This window comes from Serinus canaria, chromosome 2 (genome assembly GCF_022539315.1).
Source record: "Serinus canaria isolate serCan28SL12 chromosome 2, serCan2020, whole genome shotgun sequence".
In the NCBI taxonomy this organism is placed as follows: domain Eukaryota; kingdom Metazoa; phylum Chordata; class Aves; order Passeriformes; family Fringillidae; genus Serinus; species Serinus canaria.
Window position 1 is genome coordinate 6660922 of NC_066315.1, and position 19909 is coordinate 6680830.

Below are 19909 nucleotides of genomic sequence, written 5' to 3' on the forward strand. Positions count from 1 at the left end.
TGTGGTAGATTTTCCTCTGCTATCTCCCTCTTCCAGCTGAAGAAAGCACTCCCTCACACTCCACACAGCAACTCAAACTTTAGGGTGAGGGATCCATGGCTGGTCAGCCCAGACATCCTCCATCAGTCCGACCCTATGCGCCTTTTTCCCCCCTTCAAAGCCCCTGGACAATTACAGGGACTGGAGTATTTCTTTTATGAGGGGAGATTGCAGGAGCTCGGCCTGTTCAGTCTAAAGACTGAGAAGGGATCTCATTAATACATAGAAGTACCTCAGAGGAGGGTGCCAAGAGGACGGTACTGCACTCTTTTTAGGGGTGCCCAGTAACAGGACAAGGAGCAATGGCCATAAACTAAAACACAAGAAACTTCAAGATGAGTAAGACTTTCTTTACACTGAGAGTGGCAGAGCACCGGAACAGCTGCCCAGGGAGATCATGGATCTCCCCTCACTGGATCCAAACCCACCTGGACACATTTCTGTGACACTTGCTCCGTGTGAACCTGCCTTGGCAGGCTTGGGCTGGATAGGATCCAAACAATTCTGTGACTCTGTATTTCCATGAGGCCATTTAAGGCCGAAAAGCCCAAAACAAATACTTGGAGGGGCTGGAAAAGGCTTTAATCATCACAGAGCGTTGCCAGAAACGGCGTAAACCCGGTGGGATGAGCAGAGACATTCATAGCAAATCTGAGGGGAAGAGAAGAGTGAAAGCCGCACATCCACAGCCCTGCACTCCTGATTCCCCTCACAGCTCGGCAAAAGGGATACAAGACACACTGCACAGGCCTTCGGCTCTAGCCCTCAGGGCTCGCCATGTTCTCCGGCTGCCCCAACCCCGCCTGTCATGGCGACGGCGGAGGAGGGGGAGGAAGAGGAGGAGAATGGGGAGGAGAAGGAGGAGGAGGCAGCGGTCACATGGCGCCAGCGCCGCCACAGCGGGCGCGGGGCGGGCGAAGGGGCGATGCCACCGCCGCGGTGAGTGCGGGGCTGTGCGGGACACGGGCCGCGGTGGCGGCCCGAGGGGAGGCGGCCCCAGCGGGGGAACCGGCTCCGGGGTGAGGGGCAGCCCGGGGGTGCGGGTCGGGGTCAGCGGCGGTATCGAGCTCTCTGTGCTCGGTGGTGCTTGGTCGTAGATTGGACTCGATGATCTCAGAGGTCTTTCCCAACCGAATGGATTGTGTGATTCTGTTTTCCCGCCTGCCTTGAGGCAGCGGTTCCTGAGCCCCAGAGGCTGGTGCGGTGCGGGGCTGGGCTGCCCCGGTTCGGGTCGCGGGTGAGGTGACAGCGGGAGGCTGCCCCGGCCGGGTCCCCGCCTGACCCGGCCCCTTGCTGGGGGTCCTGGTTTAACCTGACCCCGGGGGGAGACCAAGGGGCTGCAGCGGGGTGTGCTACACAGGATGGGAGATAACGTAATTACTGGTTTTATACTCTTTAAATGCATGTGAGAGAGCAGCCGGCGCCCGCCTGCAGGTAGATTGAAACTCTGCAAATGTGACCCGAAATGTGAGGATCGCTGCGCGTTGGTGTTGCTGGCGCTGCTCCGTTCATTGATTCGTTTGTAGGGCGAGGTCAGGCATTGCTTTTTGGAGCGCTGTGTGACCCCGTGAAGTATTAAAGCTTTCTTTCCTTTATGACTGGGAAATTTATTTTAAAACAGTTTCTTCCCTCTTCCCCCCTCCCCCCCTCCTTGTTCTTCAGTATATACTTACATGCAACACTGAGGCATCTCTCTTCCTTTTTAGCAAATATGTGTTATTCTTCGTGGCTGGTCTCCAGCTCTTTAGTCAGTTCTTTATTGCCATGTGGTATTTTTATTTTTTTTTTGTGTGTGTGTTAAAACTTGTAAGGAAAGCTGCTGCAGAACATGCTGGAGCAAATGGACTATCTCAAAGTTACCTGCAGGGCAGAATAAAGGTTCTCTGGTCCCTTGCTTGCAAGAAAACAGACGGATCTGAATAAGCCACTAAATGTCCTGTGCTGCTTGTAGTGGGGGGCTTAAAAGGTCAGAATTCTCTGCTGGGGTACTGGAAACAAGCATTGTGTTTAGAATCCACCTTTCCAGACAGCTGTTTCACCTTTGTTCACTTTGTCACAGGTGTCAGCCTTAAAACTGCTGTTGAAAGTAATTAGAACACTGATGCTCTCTATTACAGCATCTCTGCCAAGTTGTGTCGTGAGTTGTTTTTAATATCAGTTACCGGGCAACTGCAGTAGACCCTACAGGACTTTAATTATGTAATAAAGTGCAGCCCCTACTCTTCCAAAGAAAAAAATAATATCTCATGACCTGGCTTTGTTGCTATTTTGTAAACAATCAGTGTTTTCTTCATTTGGTCCAGAGTATTTGGAGCATTGCTTTCTGTTCAAAGGAAGGGTGAAATCTCTCAGTGCCAGTACAGTCATTGTGCAGGTAGGCAGGGTTGTTAGCACTCTGCTAATATGCTGGTTTTCCCTGGAAAATGTATTTCAAAATAAGATCAATCCCTTCTTTCCTTAGAAAGAGTAGTCTGGTAGTCTGCAAGTTACGTTAAGTACTCTTGCATACTTTATGCGCTAGAATTTAGTTGGTTTTTTTTTTTTCTTTCCTTTGGATGTCATCTTAACAGGCAACTATTCTTGGGTATCTCTGATTAGCTAAAGCTGATCCAAATGCAGACTGTGCCCAGGAAAGGATGGTACCAGTCTCTTCCTGCCAGTATGTTTCTGCCATGCTACCCCATAGAGAACCTCTAAATATGTGAAATAGTCCAGCTGGGATTCCTAGGCCTCATTTTAGAACAGTGTAAATGTCCAGGTGGTTCCAGATAAGAGGCTTTTGATTACCAAGCAATTGGCCTCCCCTGGTAGAACTGTCTCTGAAGAACTGCATGCCTTCTGCATAAGCTTTTCCCCATCTCTGGGTAAGGTAAGCTCCTGCAGAGTTTTAGGAGCTCTTCTGCAGCAGGGAAGGAAAGAAATAACAGTGCAGCTCTAATGAGCCTTCGTCTCCCAGCCTCAGATGAGGATGCCAGCAGGGGAAGTGGCATTTGTTCTGCTGGAAGAGAGTCTGACTGCAGATTTCAGGGCCTGTGGCTTGGCTTCTGCTATCTAATCCCATTCTCAGAGGATACAAATCAATACTGCATTATGCACAGGAGTAGCCCTGGGTAGAGTTGCTGAAAAGCTGTGTGACTGTAGTTTATGAGAATGGGTGAGTCTGATCATTTTCATAGTGATGTAAAATAACAATAGGTGTGATTGAAGCACTTCTGAAGGTGGCTGAAAGCCTGGAAACAGCAGGGCAAGGGGAATAAAGATAAATTATTGGTATTTTGAAAATTTATCTACAGAAAATAGCCTTTCTCACAATAAGTGATGCAAACCTCAAGTTTTTACTGGTGGGTATAAGGCATGTGTGTGGTGTGGGGTGACATGGATGAGGTTAGAAGTGTCTGAGCAGATAGTAAAAGTGGGGATTTGGGATCTTCCAGTGACAAAGAGCAGGATACTGTGGGGGTGAAAAGAACAGAGACAGGATGGTTCTTTGGTTACATTCCTTGACAGTCCTGTAGAACAGTTGCAGTCAGAGCAGCCTGAGAGCAGGCTGAGTTTGGCACTGTGGCAGCTGTGTGTTGATAACTTGAAGTGGAGAAGTGAGACTTTCACTGAAAGGAAAATGTAAAACTTCCAAGATTACAATTATTCCTTTCTTTGATTGTTTGTCCACTTCCTAAAAAGTTTTATCTGCCTGGTAGGTGATACTGCAGCTAAAGGTATCCCCAAAATCAAGCATTTTCCTTTGGTACCATTCATTTTGGAGAGATACTGCTTACTGTTGCAGAGTAAAAGTATGTTCTTGTATTTCAAGTGCAGAAATGAATTTGATTTTTTCCTTCTCAAAAAGTATTACAGAAGTGAAGTCTGTTTGACTGCCTGTTAGAGTGTGGGAGGCAGATAAACTGTCTTCTTATCTAGGGTTTCTTTTCAAAACATATGGTAGTTAATTGGGATGGAAGCATCTGCTGTTGCAGCTACTGTGTCAATGCATAAAGTAGTGTCAGTGATGGGGTCTGTGCTGTTGAAGCAGGGTTTTGCAGCATGAGTGAAAGCATTTGTTTAGTTCTTTGTGTAAGAGAGTTGTATGCACTATATCCTTCAGCAACATTCTAGCGTGTTTCTCATCTGAGTCAGCATTGTGTAAGAATTTGTGTAAATGTTCTGTTTGAAGACTCTGTAAAATCTAGAAAAACGCTGCAGCAGAAAAGGTAGAAAATTGGGAAGATGATTGTACTGTTTCATTCAAAAATTGACTTCAAGTGTACTAAATTTCTGATATTTTGGTGTAAGAACTTCTGAGCTTTTTCCCTGAGATGTGAAAATATGTTAAATCTGTAGATTAAATAACTGATGGTGTTACTGAAATGTAGAGCATGGATTAAAGTGCCTGTAAACATGTGTTTTATGTGTTGTATCTCAGCCCTTTCCTGTTCAGTCTGGCTTGGCAGCCTGATCCTTTGCATGTTTGAAACTGGAACACAGTGCTCAGGGGTGAATCAGCTTTTCCACTGCTGACACAGATTGGAGACCCCTGATGCAGGGTTTGCTGCTGCCTGCTCTGTGCTTTAGGGGGTGAGCAAGAAATTGTGCAGGCCAGGGAGGAGTCCAGAGCTGCTACCCCCCAGTGCTCACAGGTCTTTGATGTCTTTGTGGCTTGAAGTTCAGCTGGGAGCAGGTGAGCTCTTGTGGTTTTCTGCCTCATGGCAGTAGTGGCATTGCAAGTTCTGTGTTTCTGAATTTGGCTGTGACTGACAAGTTCTATCTTTCCAGCTCTTCTACAGAGACTGTTCACATTTGTGCTCCAGCCTCTCTTGCCATGGAGCAGACAAAAGCAATTCCTCTCTCTGCTTGTGAGGGAAGGAATATGTGCAAAAGCTTCTTGTCATTCCCAAGACTTCAGCAATGGAGACACTGCACCATTTAAGAAGTCAGATTTTAAATTGACAGGCTAAGCTAATAAACTTGCAGAGGCATGCTGAAAGGAAGGTACCTCAGTGAAGGGTTGCTATGTGCCAGACTGATTTAAGCAAATACTTAATGAATGTTAGAGGCATGTTCATGGAGGTCTTTTTAGTTTGTGTAAAACCATCCAAATGTTCCTTGGCTAAATGACACAGATTTTCTTGTGCAGACAAGAATTAAATTGGATGCTTTAAACCTTGAAGGTGGCCTTAATTAAAACACAGATACTTTTCCAGGAAGCACAAGCTATCTTGTTTTGATTCAAAATCCCTTATGAATCAATCTTTGTAGGTATTTTTACTATTTTGCCAGTTCCTGAAGCATAGCATCAAGAACAAAGAGTCCCACTGTCTCTATTGATACTTCTCATATTTGTTATTGAATATGTTTTCTGGAAGTATTTCCTTTAGTTTTCCATTTCCTGAAATACCTTAATTTTGTCAGTTAGCATGAATCTCATATCTCTGGTGTCAGCAGATGTCGAGACTCATCACCTATAAACCAGAAGATTGCCAAGTTCTGGATTGCACATTAACCTTCTGTGCAAGCAGAGTGTTGGGAGGCATGGCTCCTACTGAAGTAGGAAAATGTATTTTTGATCTGCTATTCATTTTGTTGCAACATCCATGATTTCAACATCAAAATCCTGAGTATTTTTTCCCATTAGAAACATTGGCAATAGATAAGTAGAAGAAAAGTAACCAAGAGGGGATGGAAAAGGAGTGGTCCACAACTCTTTCCTCAAAGGGATTTCTTGTGAGAAGGAAAGACTGAGTCTGTAAGATCAGAGAAGGAAGGAAAGACTAAGAAAATTAATTTTTGGTATAACTTGTAGAAGTTTGCTGTCCTTACACACAATGCACAATCTGTTTCTCCTAATGACTTGTTTTAATCCAACAATTAAGGTATTTTCCTTAATGCATGAGGAGAGAGCTGAGACATTGAGTGGCTGAGAATCTCAGCAAAATCTGCAGCAGAGCAAACTCTTCAACCAGAGAGTTTCTTGGCTTGGTCTGGTACCTGTCCTGGTGCAGTCAGTGAGCTGAAGAGAGGACACAAAGTGGGTTTATATCCTTAGGATTCCTCTCTTTTGTTAATGTCTAGAGACATTTGTGAGGAGATAAAAGAGGTAGAGAGAAACCTCTGTGTGCAGAAACTACTTTAAACTTCTGATGAGAAAAAGAATCCAAAGCAGGAAGATTGCAGAGTCTTGGTTTATCTCAGAATTTCTTACAGGGGAAAAATGAAAGTTCCAAATGGCATGGATACTGTGGACTCTGTGCTAAAGCTTGGAGTGAAAACTCCAAGTGATGTTTGTTTCTGGACATGAGAAATGCAGATGGACATTAAGTTCAGCTCATGCTTTTAGTATTTTTTTTTACTTTGCTTTTTTTTAACAATGGCCATGCCAATAATTTCCAACAAATTCCAACATTTCCAACATGGAAAAACACAGAACATGAGGAAATCATTAAGATAGTGCTATCCTTAACAGCTTTGAGAAATGTAAGGGTTAAGAGCTCTGATCAGTTTAGCATGAGTTAAACATTTTCCTATTAGAGGCGATCTAGGGATTTAAACTGTAACTTGTTTTAACCTCACATCTAATTCTGGGACTACATTTCATCTATTGTTTATATTTTTGTTTGTGTTTAGATTTTGTTGTTTGGGGTTTTTACACAATTAAATCCTTATGCTTATATCATTTACTCAGGCTCCATAAAGATGTTTGATTCTGGTCTGAGTGAACCAAGTATTTTTATGTAAATTTCTGCCTATTGAAAAGGAAAACCGTGCAGAAAGAGAAGTGAAGTAGGCTTGTATGATTTGTGGGGAGTAGGCACAGAGGTCTAGGAATTCTGAGGTCTGAGGCTGCAGGATGAGGTGCAATGTAACAATTCTCATTAAGGCAGTTTCCAACTCTCTAGTGCAAATAGTAACATAATTGCAGCCATTTTGCATTTGATACCTGTTCAGGTGGAGTCTTTGGAAGTTACCAGGGTGAGTTGGCAGATGTCTTTTGTGTATTTTTTGTATCCAGCTGTTGATACCAGCTGAGTTCTGCGCAAGTGGATGGTAGATGTTTTCTGGGAGCTTCTGCAGAACCACTGCCAAGTGCAGTTTCCATGGTTAGCAGTCACAGCTTTAAAACAGACTGGTCAACCCCACTTTGTACCACTGTCCCACTCAAAAGTCATTCAGAGAGGTCTGTTTTGTTGACAGATTTGCTGTCAGCTTTTTTTTTCCAGGGGGGTTGCACAAACAAGGCCTGAAATTTTTTTTTTTTGGTCTTTTTTTTTTTTTAAGAATTAGAAAATGTGTTTTCATTTTCCTAGTAAAAGACTGGAAAAAAAGCCCAAAGCACTTCTGATGAAAATTTCTGAAAATTAACTGAAAACATACCTAGAAAATTTCTGTTGAAATGTGGGAGTCTTATGAAGTTCCTAGGGATTTGGAAAATGAGAACGAAAGGAATTTTTATACAACTTAATGATCAATTTCTCTAGCATTACTGTGGTCTAGTCATGATGAAGAATGTTACTGATTGATTTTGTGAGTGGCAGGAAAATGACCATGTGTATATTGCCAAATCCATGGATTGACAGATGGATCAAGCATCAACTGAAAAAACGTAATAAAAGAGATGTGAAAAATAATTAGAAAAAGAAAAATATATTGCTGATTTTGGGGCAGTGAATGCAGCCAAATGAGTATATGCAGCATTGGTATTCTCAGACCCATCCAAACTGGCTTGTTTTCCTAGAGAAAGCTGTGCTTTTTACCCCATTCCCAGTCAGGACTTGCAAGCAACAAAGTGTTAAGTTTCTGGCTCAGCGGTTCATTGTTCACTGGGAATGAAGACACCGCCGCTGCTGCAGTCAATGTGCTCTCCCTGTGTAACCTTGCTCTGCTTTAGTGCCGACTCTTCTGGAAAAAGGTGAGAGTTCCACAGTTCAGCTCTTCCTGCAGAAGTGTCATAATCTAATTATTTTGCATGAATCTGCATTTTTGTTATTTTGGTAAGCTTTGCAGACATAAAATGTGAGGAACGGCTAAGCAGATTTTAAACATTAGGAAAGGTATTAAGCAGCTTATTTGTGTGTAGTTGACCTTGTAAGCTCCCTTACATTCTGCATTTGTATATTGTGCTGAAGGGTTGTTAAACTAATATTTGCATGCCCATGCATCTCTTTAATGTGAGAAAGATGCAATGAAGAACAACTTGTGGGGTGTTTAACCTTGCTGTTTTCTAAGCTCTGTGAAGAAGGAAGGGACTGTATTACAAAATGCATTGCAGCTTTCTTTGGAGACGTTGTGGCTTCTTTCAGAGCTGGTTTTGCTGATGAAAATAAAATCTTGCTGTTTGAATTAGAAGAAAGTATTTGTTAGCAACAAGAAAGGCTGAAGGTATTTTTAGGACTCCGGGAATGGCATGACATGTATTTGTGAGCCAGATGGCTTAAAGGAACATCCAGCCCAGCAGCCTGAGCGTTTGTCAGGGGGATAGGTAAGAATTTCTTTCTTATAACTGTGCTTTGGGAAATAAAAAGCTTTTTTTGAGGGGAATGGGGACACTGCAGCAGCATGAAACTGTACTGTATAGCACTTATTTACCCAGAACTGAGAGCTAGGATTTTGGTAAGCTTGGATTTCTAAACCAATAGTTCTTGTTTTCTCTAATCAGGCTGCACTATTATGTTACTTTTCTTGATGCAATGTTGTACCACTGGTTGTAACTAAACCTGGTGTTCTTTTCAACTGTTTGTTAACATGAGATCCTGACTTAAAGTTTTTCTTTCCAAAACTTGTAACTGTTTTTTCCAATTGTGTCCTTAAATTAGACCCCTCGTGAGATACTCTCACTTCATGGAGTGGAGCAATATGTGGGGAGAAAGAATCCTTTGTCAATTAAAGAAAAACCCAATATGTTTTAATGTCGACAAGAAGTGGAAGATGTTACTGCAGAGGATACTTGAACATTTTTTTAAGGTTACTTTTTTTCCCACAGGAATTTCACGTTTTTATTATAAAAAAGCCAAAGTGTTTGCATACACTCTGGAATGGCAGCCTGCTAAGTAGTTTTTTTACTGGAGTTGAGAAATTCCAAAAAGCTTGATAAGCAAATTTATGTTCCTAGAGGAGGCATTTCAATGTATAGTTCACAGATTTGAAAATGACACTATGCAATATTTAGACATTACTGGTTAAAGCCCAAAAACTGAAATACATATCAGTATATGAGTGAGTAATTTGACACTGGAAAAATAGTCAGGGCTGAGAACATAAAGTCTTAACAAGATGAATTTTTTAATTTATCCTAAAACACTTAAAGCTTTTCAGATGTCATATACTTGGAGTATAGTTTCATAGATATTCAACAATTCATGCAACTAATCCACATGCCTTTCTTTATCTTTAAAATATAATTGATATTATTGGTATTTTAAGATTATCTGTAAAGTGTTGCTCAAGATTTTGTATTCATTCCAGGAGGATTTATTTTACGTGGTATGACATGGATTTGTATATCTGTGCTGAAATGACTAAACTGTTGGCTCTCAAATCTTTGAAAGTTGAATTTAGAAGGGACTTGCTGAGGCTAATTAAAAATAGATCTTAATGTGTCATCTCATTAAAATGAATGGGAACAGTGGTCTTATGCAAGAGGACAGTCTGTGGTCCTCAGGATATTTCTGTGAATGAGTGCTGGTGTGACTGAACATTAACATGATTTAAAATTAGTCTTTTTTCGTTCTTTTTTTCTTTCTCTTACCTTGCACCTCACTAAATAGCCTGGGTCTGTTTTCTTGGTAACATCCCTGTAGGTAACAACAGGCTGCTATTTTAATTCTCATCCCAAAGCTGTCTCTTCTGCAGGCTGAAGGAGCTCAGCATCCTCAGTTCTCACAAAGCAAGTGTTCCAGCATGTGACCATTCTAGTGGCCTTTTACTGACCTCAGTCCAGTTTCCTGATGTCTGTCCTGTACTGGCAATTCCCTCCCTGGGTGCTGTCCCTGTGTGTGGTCACAGGGAGCTGTGGAACTGCACCCCTGGGTCAGCTGCCTGTTCTCCTGTGGATCCTGATCTCTCCTTGTTGCAGAGCTGAGCTCTGGCTCAGGCTTAGCCAGGCCTTGGCTGGTCCTTGTCTGCAGAGCTGTTCCTCAGGCTGTGCCAGCGGCCACAGAGTTTGTCCCAGGTGCAGGAATTGGCATTTGTCCCTGCAGAATGATTTAGGTTCCTGTAGGCCCAACCTATCTTTACATGAGTAGTTACCTGCCTGTATTCTGTCAAAAAAAGCCACTTAATTCATAAAGTGCAATCACCCATCCCTCTGTAAGGTCAAAAATTAATGGTGGTTTTTAATTAAAAACAAACTGGTATCCAATTTAGGGATAAAACAATCCTGTAGGAGGGGTTTAAAAGGAGCTAAATTGGCTTGGTGCTTAGATTCTGGAGCAGATGAAACACTTTTATTTGGAAGTGTCTATTACTTTTGCTCTGGCTGTGTATTCAGTGAATGTTGCTCCTAGTAATGTGTGTTGGATCTGCCTGAGGTGTCCCTTTCTCATCTTGCTGGTCTATTAACTGTGACTTTTCCTGAAGAGAGAGATTCTAATGGAAAGGTTGCATGGAAAAAAATAGTTCTTTTGCAAGTGCAGAAGGTGTGTGAATGGCATCTATGTTTGTGTAATGAGTGTCTCTTACTGCAGTACAATTTCTTCCTTATCTGGCCTCTGTTCATTGTACTGTTAATGCTGTTGTTGATAATGATTCAACCAGTAAATTGGAAAGCCATTTCAGGGGTAGCTATAACATCTTGGAGGCCAAGAAATGTAGGAAGGGTTAAGGCTATTAAAAGAGCAAAGTTGCATTTATGAGTAGTGTTGGTTTATATTCTTGTGTTCTGCTCTCCCCAAAGAATAAGAAAGTAAAAATTAGAAGCATCTATAGAAGGTTATGCCTCAAAATATCCTAATACTCTGCAGAAAGATAAAGTAGTTTAATGATTTTTTAATTTTTTTTTTTTTATAGAATGCTCCTTAAAAATGAGGATTATACACATCTGTTCCTTGCCTCAATGTAGGTCTAAAATACACAGGTAGTCTTGCAGGGGACCTGAGTAGTATGAGTTGAGTATCTGTCTTTTCCTGTTTTTTTTAATTTTTTTTTTTTAAAGAAAAGCTGTTCTTGGAAAAACAACAAGCAGACTTAAAGGTTTTCTCAAATAATTTTTACTCCTATTTCAAAAATCTTGAGGTTAGTCTGATCCTCTGTTTGACCTCTGACAAACATGAGTTTTGGCACAGTTATGAAACATCTACTCATACGGTGTGTTTACTAAACTGTTGAGGTTAATCCAAGCAGATGTCATTGCTTAAGCAGTGGCAGGTCATAGAGTCTGCAGCAAATATTGCTCTTTAAGCCAAAATATTGTGGATTGTGGTTGACATTTTTTGCTTCCTTTAAAAATATCCAAGGCCAACACATTGGGCCAGTGTTACTGAGAGCTGCACAGGTTGCTAACAACAAACCCTCCTGAGCTGTGGGGGAAACACAGTTGTATCTTTGTTGGGCCAGTTATTAAATGAATGTAAATATTCCTGGGCTTGATGTATGAAATGAATGTCATGGTGGTGGTGTAAGGCTGCTAAAAGAAGCTGCTGTGACGTGAAAAGCCTATTGCACAGTGAGTACTGCAGCTCAGGTCTGGCAGGTGGGCTCCTGGAGAGTTTTTCAGCTTTGTGATTGACTGAATTTAAGAGACTTTTACTGAGTTACTAATATTTAACCTTTATAGTTCTCTTAAAAAAAAATCAATTATTTACTACTTGTGCAAGGAACTGAGAATTATATACTGGAATTTGTGGAAATTAGAGAGCAGTATTTTACTCCGGCATTTCTGGTATGTGGATCTGCAAACTCAGTTCCAAGGCTTTGCCAAAGGAAAACTGTTATGCAATAAATATATGGCAGTCAAAATAGAGCAACAAGAGGGACACTGAAAGGATGAATATTTGGTTAGAAATTCTCAGAATACTGTTCCTTTCAGTCTTGGTCTCTTCTGAGCTGATGCTGATGGAGACAGCTTCTAAGATATGTTTTTTCCTCTCTTGCCTCCAATCTGGATTGTAATTTCCTGATGTAGAAGATACTGCCACCTTGGATGATTTGTGTTTGTTGTGTTGAAGTGTCTCTGGATTCCTGAGTACACCAGAGTGAATAGCCATGAACTCCATGCATCTCTAGGGCATGGGAATGAATGCCTGTAAAATAGTTAAAGGTGTTATCATTTATTACTTGCTCTGGAAGCTCCTATCTTGCTAAGGGAAAGGAAATGCCTTCTGTTTATTCTGGATGTTCTTTACTACTTGAGTTTTTGGAAAGGGGAATTGTTTGAGGTGTTTATTTTTTTACTTTTGGCAGCTGTTCTGCTTTTCATAAATGAAGGGGAGATGCATGATAGACCCTCAAATCTAATCTCTTTCCAGGAAAATTTGTGAGGAACTGTATTCTGAAACAATTTTTCTTGCTATGTTTAAATAATGGATAATTCTTTTGTGGCATTTAGTATTTTCGCTTGAACTTGAATAAATAAATAAAAAGGGGTTTTAGCTGTACAGTCCAAATAGCAATTTATTGGTGACTGAACTCTTTTTTACAGCCTTGCATAAGTGAAAATTGTTCTAATGAGCCTGTTGGTTATCTGAATTATGCAGTTCTGCTTTTTAAATTTCAGTTGTTTCTATCTAACTGTTCAAACCTGCCAGCTGTGCTTACATTAGCAGAGCTTTAGGCTATTGAGTTAAAAATACATATAATCTGTTTTTTTCATGCAGCATATATCAGGGCTGAGAAAGATCCTAATACTTTGGATTTGAAAGGCATGTCCTTTGCATTTCCTGTGTTCAGGAACAGGTTTTCTCTGTTGAAGGGGGAAAAAAAAAATGAGAAATAAAGAAGGGTTTGGCTTTGCTTAAATTTTTCCTGCTTGGAGAAACCGACTGGGAAAGGATGGATGTTTAACACACTCATCACAATATTATGACCATCCATAGGCTGAGACAGTTGTTGGGTAAATTGGCAAAATGTATTTCCTAGAAGACTTCACAACACTGGAGAGGAAAGGAGCCTGGACAGAATAAGACTTTTATTCACTGTGTCTACATGAGAGGAGTTCATGGATAGGGAGATGGCTGAGGTAAGAATCAAGGGTTGAGTGTCAGGCTCTGTGAACTGAATGTTTTCTCCTGTGTCCTTGTGCCCAGCTGCAGTCTCCCTTCCTTCTCCCTCTGCACTTATCAAAGTGGTTATTTTCTGTTGCACACTGAAATGAGTGGAGGGATTCTTGTTTCTTGGTATATTGAGGAGGGGCAGAAATATATTCATGTGATTGTGCTTTGTATGCATAGAAGTGTAGGGCTGGGAAGATTCTCTTGGTTCCTCAGGGCAGATCCCAAGCAGGACTGACATGGCTGAAGACTTGGAAACCTCCTCTGGCCAAAAGCACATCTGTAAGAAGGCAATCAATTTAAAACTGTCTAAAATCGGAGTGTGCAGCTCTGATACAGATCATGACTCTGTCTGCTTAAATGGTAGAAGTGGTTGAAATCCAAAGGACAGTGTTTGTGTAAATATATATGTGTTGGTAAATAAAGTAAACTAAAAAACCTCAATGTGCTTTTCATACACAGGGTTAACTTTTTTTTCCTGTTCTGCCTTCAGAATGGTGTGCATAGTGAGTCTGTATTTTCCTGCCAAATAAATTACCAAATATCTTATTTGAATAGCAAGGTACTGAACAGGCACAGGCTGTGCATTGTGGAGGTTCTGTCATTTGATTTAAATGCAGTATTTCAACATCTTTATCATTTTACAAAATGCCAGCATAGTGAAGGAGAGGAAAAGAAGGTGAAGCAGATCTAGCAAAGATCAGGTGGAAATAATACTTGGTCTTATTTAGCTTTGGTTTGCATTAGTTACTTTTGTAGCAGTAGCCAAGTATGAGCTTTTAGCCTGGTTAGAGATGGAAGGGATGTACAGCAGTGTTCTCACTCTGGAGATTAGTAATTTATCCCTTCCTCTTTAATCTGAGTGTGCCTGATGTCAGTCAGCAAACTTTAACCTTGCCATGGCTGGAAGTGCCACAGCAGTGGGTATAGGTCTGAGCTATGAAAGTAGGTCTGATGCAAGGAACTATGGAAATATTTAATCCATGAGGAATTCTGCTGTGTGCCTGTCTTCTGTTACTAGAGATAGAATAGATTAGGTTTGTTTTTTCTGTGCAAGCTGCAGTGTAGATGTATCCTTAAACAACTATGAAATGAAAAGGTTCCTTCCCTGTTATAGTAATTTTTATCTAGCTAGGACAGTTCTGTTCCAAAGTGTCAGTGCACGTTAGGATTGTCCATCTGTGTTACCATAGTGAATGGAAAAACACCTCTAGCATTTTTTGAGGAGCAGTATCTTAGGCTTGGACAAATCTTACTGCAGATGACCTTCTGCTGGCCATGCAAAGAGAACCTGGCAAGGACCCAGATCCTCTTTTATGGAGATGCATTAATTGTCTGCAGAGTGCTGAGCAAGAATAATTAGTATAATGAGAGGATATAAGTGTTTGTCTGCTCTTGCTCCTCTGCAGCCTCGCATGCTTGTTTTGAGATGAGATTCACCTTGGTGTGGTCATGTTAGCACAGGGCATGAGACACTGGGGATTGGTCATCTGTACTTCTCTAACTGGTAAACCTATTCTGCTAGCAAAAATGAGGATTTCCTTCAGTCATTTCTGCCCAGAGAGTTTGATGCCTGCCTGATTTAATGGCCTTGCAGCGAGATTTCTGTGTGACAGGGTTAGAGAGAGCCTGTTTCACAGAGAGTGCAATTCATCTGTATGCACAGGGTCAGCCTGAGATTTAAATCCTCTGTAAGACCTTTTTAAGCTCCTTGGGCTCAACTGCTCCGTAGATTGTTGCCTTGCAGAAGTGAGGGAGTTTGACATGGTAAGAACAACGGGTAAATTATTTTTCAGGAGGGTAGGTTTTGGTTTTTTTGCTTTAGTCTGTGGATATTTTATTCTTGGGAGATGATGACCTGATGCAGTCTGGAAAATGTAAGCTTGAATTTTGACATATATTCTTTTTGGATGCAAATCACTAAGGACTCAGAATTACATTGCCAAAGTAAATGGTGTCTTTATAATGTTCTTTGGGATCATTAACAGCTTCTACTGTTGTTTAATAGTTTCCCATATTGAAAAGGAATAATTTGTGCTCATAACTGTTCTGGTTTGTTCTTTGCCAGACTGACCTGAAAACTTCTGGTAGTTTCTGATTTTGGAGTAGTTTGAAAAATGTGTCAGCATAAATGATTAACTCCTACCCCAATACCGGTTTTCCTAAAATAAAAGTTTTGCTAACTAAAAGGTGATTCAATTATTTCCTGACTTCTTGTTACTGTGCAAAGACTTAGTTGTGGTTAGATAGTGATGAAAGAAATCTAATTCTTTGAGTCAGCGTTTTTCCCCCCTCAGTTTGAGGAACTGATCTGTAAAGTTTTTAAGGCGTGTGGTTTTTGGATTTTTTTTTTTTGTTAGTGTGGTTTTTTTGTGTATTGTTTGGAGGTTTTGTTTTGGTTGGTTTTGTTTGGTTTCTTTTGCAGGGTGGGGGAAGGGTGTTGAACATTTTTTAGACTGGGGAACTCCAGAAAGTTTACCCAGTTCTCCTGGACCATAAATTAAATACTTTCACCAGCTTCATTTGCTTCACTTCACAGTTTTACTTATGCAGTAAAACTTTGGGGAAAATTATCTTATGGATATCTAAAGTACAACTCCAGTCTGGGTTGCTTCCTTCCAGCTCTAGATGGGCATCTCCTTCAGAGAATATGAAAACTTTTCTGGAGTCTGCAGAGGCCTGGAGGAACCCAGTAAATTACCTTAGAGCTTTTCCTTCTTTTCCTGTCCCGTCTTCTTTCTGTGGAGACGATTATCTGTAAATGTGTCTGTCTTGGTGCTGTGTTCTTCAAATGCATCACATGTTTTCTTGAACTCCTGGGACATTCCTGAGGGCTGTTCTTAAATTTGGGGTAAGAAGAACTGAACCATATAGTTTTTTTGAATCTATGGTCTCTCATTCTATGCTTTAGGATAGGATCTGAGCTATGAAAATGGGTACATGTGGACCTACTCTTGGGCAACTGGCTCAGAGTGGCCCTGCTTGAGCAAGGGGGTTGGACAAAGTGACCTCCAGATGTCCTTTCCAGCCAAAACAGGGAGAATCAATTCCCGGTGTAGAGTATATTATATACTTATATGTTTAATTCAAGGCAGGAGAAAGATACTGCTGTGGAACAGAGATAGTTGTATGACTATTCTGAGGAAAATTAATAATTTTTGCCTTTAATTGTGGTGTGTCACTGCACTCTTAGTGATTGTTTGCTCCATATTTTAAAGCAGTGTATCCACATTAAATGTGAAAACTGGTCATGTTTACTTTATGAATGGGACAGTGAAAAGGGATTTACTTCGTATGGTCTGTGCCCAAAGTTTAAGCTCTAAAAATCATCTAATGGAGGAATAACCTATTGAATGTAGTTTTGCAATGTATAAGGTAATAGGCAGCACTCTCAAAATGTGTGTTTTCACTCTTTTCCAGGTAATTGAGAATGGGCCCTCAAGGATGCTGAGTCTACAATGGGAAGTGTCACACTTCGCTATTTCTGCTATGGGTGCCTCTTCACATCCGTGACCTGGACACTTCTGCTCTTTGTTTATTTCAACTTCAGTGAAGAGAACCAATCCTTCAAGAATGTGCCCATCAAGGGGCTGGAACCTCAGAGGCCATTTCCAAAAAAATTCTACCCCCGTTTTACACGGGGGCCAGTTCATATACCTGACTTGCAACAGAAAGACAATAAGATAGGAAACTCTTTTGGAAATCATATCCAGGATCCAGTTAAGGGGGAGATAGAATTCTCTCCTGAAATGGGTAAGTGGTTTTTAGTGTTAGTGACAAACTTAGTAAAACAACAGGAGAAATGAGATTTTTTTTTTACAGAACACTATCTCCAGGGAAAGTGTATAATGAAGAAGTTTTGTTTGTTAAAATGCAGGTAGTACTCATGGCTCTCTTTGTTAGGAATTACTTGAAATTTGTTTTACAGTGCTTAATCCAAAATATACTCTAACATTTACATCTGTGCTGTGTAAGTTCTGATGAAGACTGGGTTACAGCAGGGTCTGCCCTTGATGAACTAAATCTTGCTTTTGGAAGGTTCAATGTGTGTTTGTTTCATATCTTACTCCTGTTTTAATTGGGCTCAAATACATAAGCCTTAATTAGCTACAGAGAAAATGTACTTATATGCAGTAATTAAAAATAGCTTGATATCAATGAAAAATGAAGAGGACCTGTTGGTTTGGAGATTATTCTTGGAGTATAACTTAATCTACAAGAAATTCATGTGGGATGAACTTGCAATGCAAGATTGAGATGACAATGGTTAGAGCCAAATCCTGCTTGCTTTCTACCAGCAAAGTCTGTATGTTTCACTGGAGCATGTTTCATCAATGAGGTAGTTTTGTTTTGTGTTCCAAAATAAAATGCTTTCTGTGTTCTAGTGCTCACAGCATATTCACTACTGGGTTTAGATGTGCAAGCAGGCACATTGTGTATTGGCTTAAATCTTGGTTTGAGTCTGGAGGCAGAAGTGTTGTGGCCAAGTGTTGGGGTATTGGCTTCTGCTGCTGCTTTTGGGAAATAGAACACAGAAATAAATCTTCATAGCCAGAGTTTAATGCTCAGATCTCAGTGAAGTCCCCTGTCATGGCTGTGGTTGAATGGTGAATCATGAGCTTAGTGAGTTTATAGAACTTCACTTTTTGAGTTGGTCATTAGACCTGTTTGGATGTCAGAAAAATGGCAGTTCTTGTTGCCCTGTGGCATCACAAGTGTTTTTCAGTTCACTGCAAAAAGCCTGAGTGCCAAATGAGGTGAAGGCCAGTCCAGAGGTGGCCATTTCTTTCCAACTATTCAGTCTGGGCCAGGAAAGAAATGGAGCTTTTTAACTGAGAAGTCCTTTGATCTTCAAACCAAGTGACTGGTTTGGTTGGTGAAAGCCAAGGGGAGTTACAGTGCCAGGATAAATTCTACAGGAATCATCAGAAGACAGCTCTTAAGAGGAGGTGTTGTAGGAAGGGGTTTTGTGAAGTCTGTCTAGGATATGACAGTGATAAACACAAAAGGAAAAAATAAAAAAGTGAAAAGAAATTCGGTGTATGATAGTCAGAAACAAACTGTCATCTGGTAGGTCAGTCTGTCTTTTTAATTAACCTGTGAAAGCCACATAACACTGCTGAAGTAAAGCCTAAAATGAAGTTTTGATTGCAAGCCCCTTGTTTTCCAAGGGCTTCTATCTGCTGTTTGAACTGAAATCATTCAGGTCTTTTGCATGCATTAGATACTGTTCTTCATGAGAAGGTTTAAAAATTATTAGCACTCCTTGAATATATTCATAAGATCAGAAAAATGTAGTTAGTGATTGGCTATGGATGGATTGTAGAATGAAACATTTGGGATGTGTTTTAAGTTCATGCTTGGTGTGAACAAAACATTTTGAGGTGACCATGTTTTAAGGTGCCACTGATTATGCCAGAATAATGGAGCTGGGTGCACGAACTGACCAGATGGAGACATTTCTTTGGGAATGGATGTGGTTCATTAGGGGACTGACTGACCCCTTTAGGCTGCTTGGGGTGGGGGAGTGACACTGCCACTGTAAACAGACCTCATTCCTACCCCCACAGTGCAGCTCATGCACAGTGGGAGCACTCAACCCTGAGCAGCACAGCCAGTCACAGGACACTGTGTGGGTGTGTCCCATTTGTCTCACAGATATCACTACCCAGCACTTTCCACTTTGTCCTGCTCAAATGTCAGGGCATTTACTCTTGAGCTGTTGGACAGTGCAGCTGCATTTCCATTGCTGAATTCGAGACTAAAAGCCACAGGGTGGTAAATGTAAATGTGGGAATGTGGATGGAATTCCCTCCTGAAAGTCACCTGGTGCCTGTGGGTAGACTTTGTCATTGAGACAGAGCTGTGCTCAGAAGGCCCAGATGGATTACTTGTTTTGAAGCTTTTTTCCATTTCAAACTTTTAAAATTACTTCTCTTTTGTGTGTAACTCAATTCATTTTCTCCAGGCTTGAGCTCAGCTGGCTTTTGCATAGCTGGTGAAAACTGGAGAACATGAGGTGACAGGCTGAGAGGATTGAGTTTATTCTGCCTCAGAGAGAAGGCTGAGGGGTGAGATTTTATTGCTGTCAGCAGCAGCTGAATAGGAGGCTGCAGGGAAGATGGAGGCAGACTCCTTCCAGAGTGCATGGGATTATGGTAAGAAATTGGAGAGAGGGCATTTCAGTTATGGAAGAGGAAAAACATTTTCAGTGTGATGGTGTCAAATGCTTGAAAAGGGAAATAAGAGGTTGCAGAATCTCCGTCTTTGGAGACACTGAAGGCTTTTAAAACTTAACTGCACTGTTTCTGAGCAACCTGATTAGGCTGGACCAGCTTTTGGGAAGGAGATCAGACCAGGCGTCCCTTTCAATCTGAATTAGTCTGTGAATTTATGAAACATATTTTCCTGGAAGTACAGTAGCATGTGAATGAGGAACCCTCTTGTTAACTATTTTCTGCAGATTTGGAATGATATGGAGATGATGGGCAGGGTGAAAGGAGATAACTTACATGATCCTTGCTCACTTCTTGTACTGAAATTTCAGTAAAATTGCTTGTGTAGGTTGATAAATACTGAAGAGGTGATAGGCATCTCATTCTGTGCAGCCAGCTGAACAGAGACAATAAAAAATAATCACTCTGCTACCTGAATTGTTGCAGAAGTGGCTGGAGGCA

At 41.1% G+C, this 19909-nt stretch overlaps 1 protein-coding gene across 3 annotated transcripts in view; it reads left to right on the forward strand.

Moving 5' to 3' along the window:
• Positions 1-893: 893 nt before the first annotated feature.
• GALNT11 (polypeptide N-acetylgalactosaminyltransferase 11) overlaps positions 894-19909 on the forward strand; it is a 45607-nt gene continuing 26591 nt past the window's right edge. Inside the window, exons 1-2 of one of the 3 annotated variants that reach the window (XM_009085798.4) lie at positions 894-978; positions 16653-16985. In XM_009085798.4, the coding sequence (XP_009084046.1) occupies positions 16691-16985 (295 nt within the window). In that variant the 5' untranslated portion in view covers positions 894-978; positions 16653-16690. Of the gene's footprint in view, positions 1059-7833; positions 7940-16652; positions 16986-19909 lie in introns of those variants that run through there. The other 2 variants (XM_018909178.3, XM_018909179.3) reach the window with 2 other exon arrangements.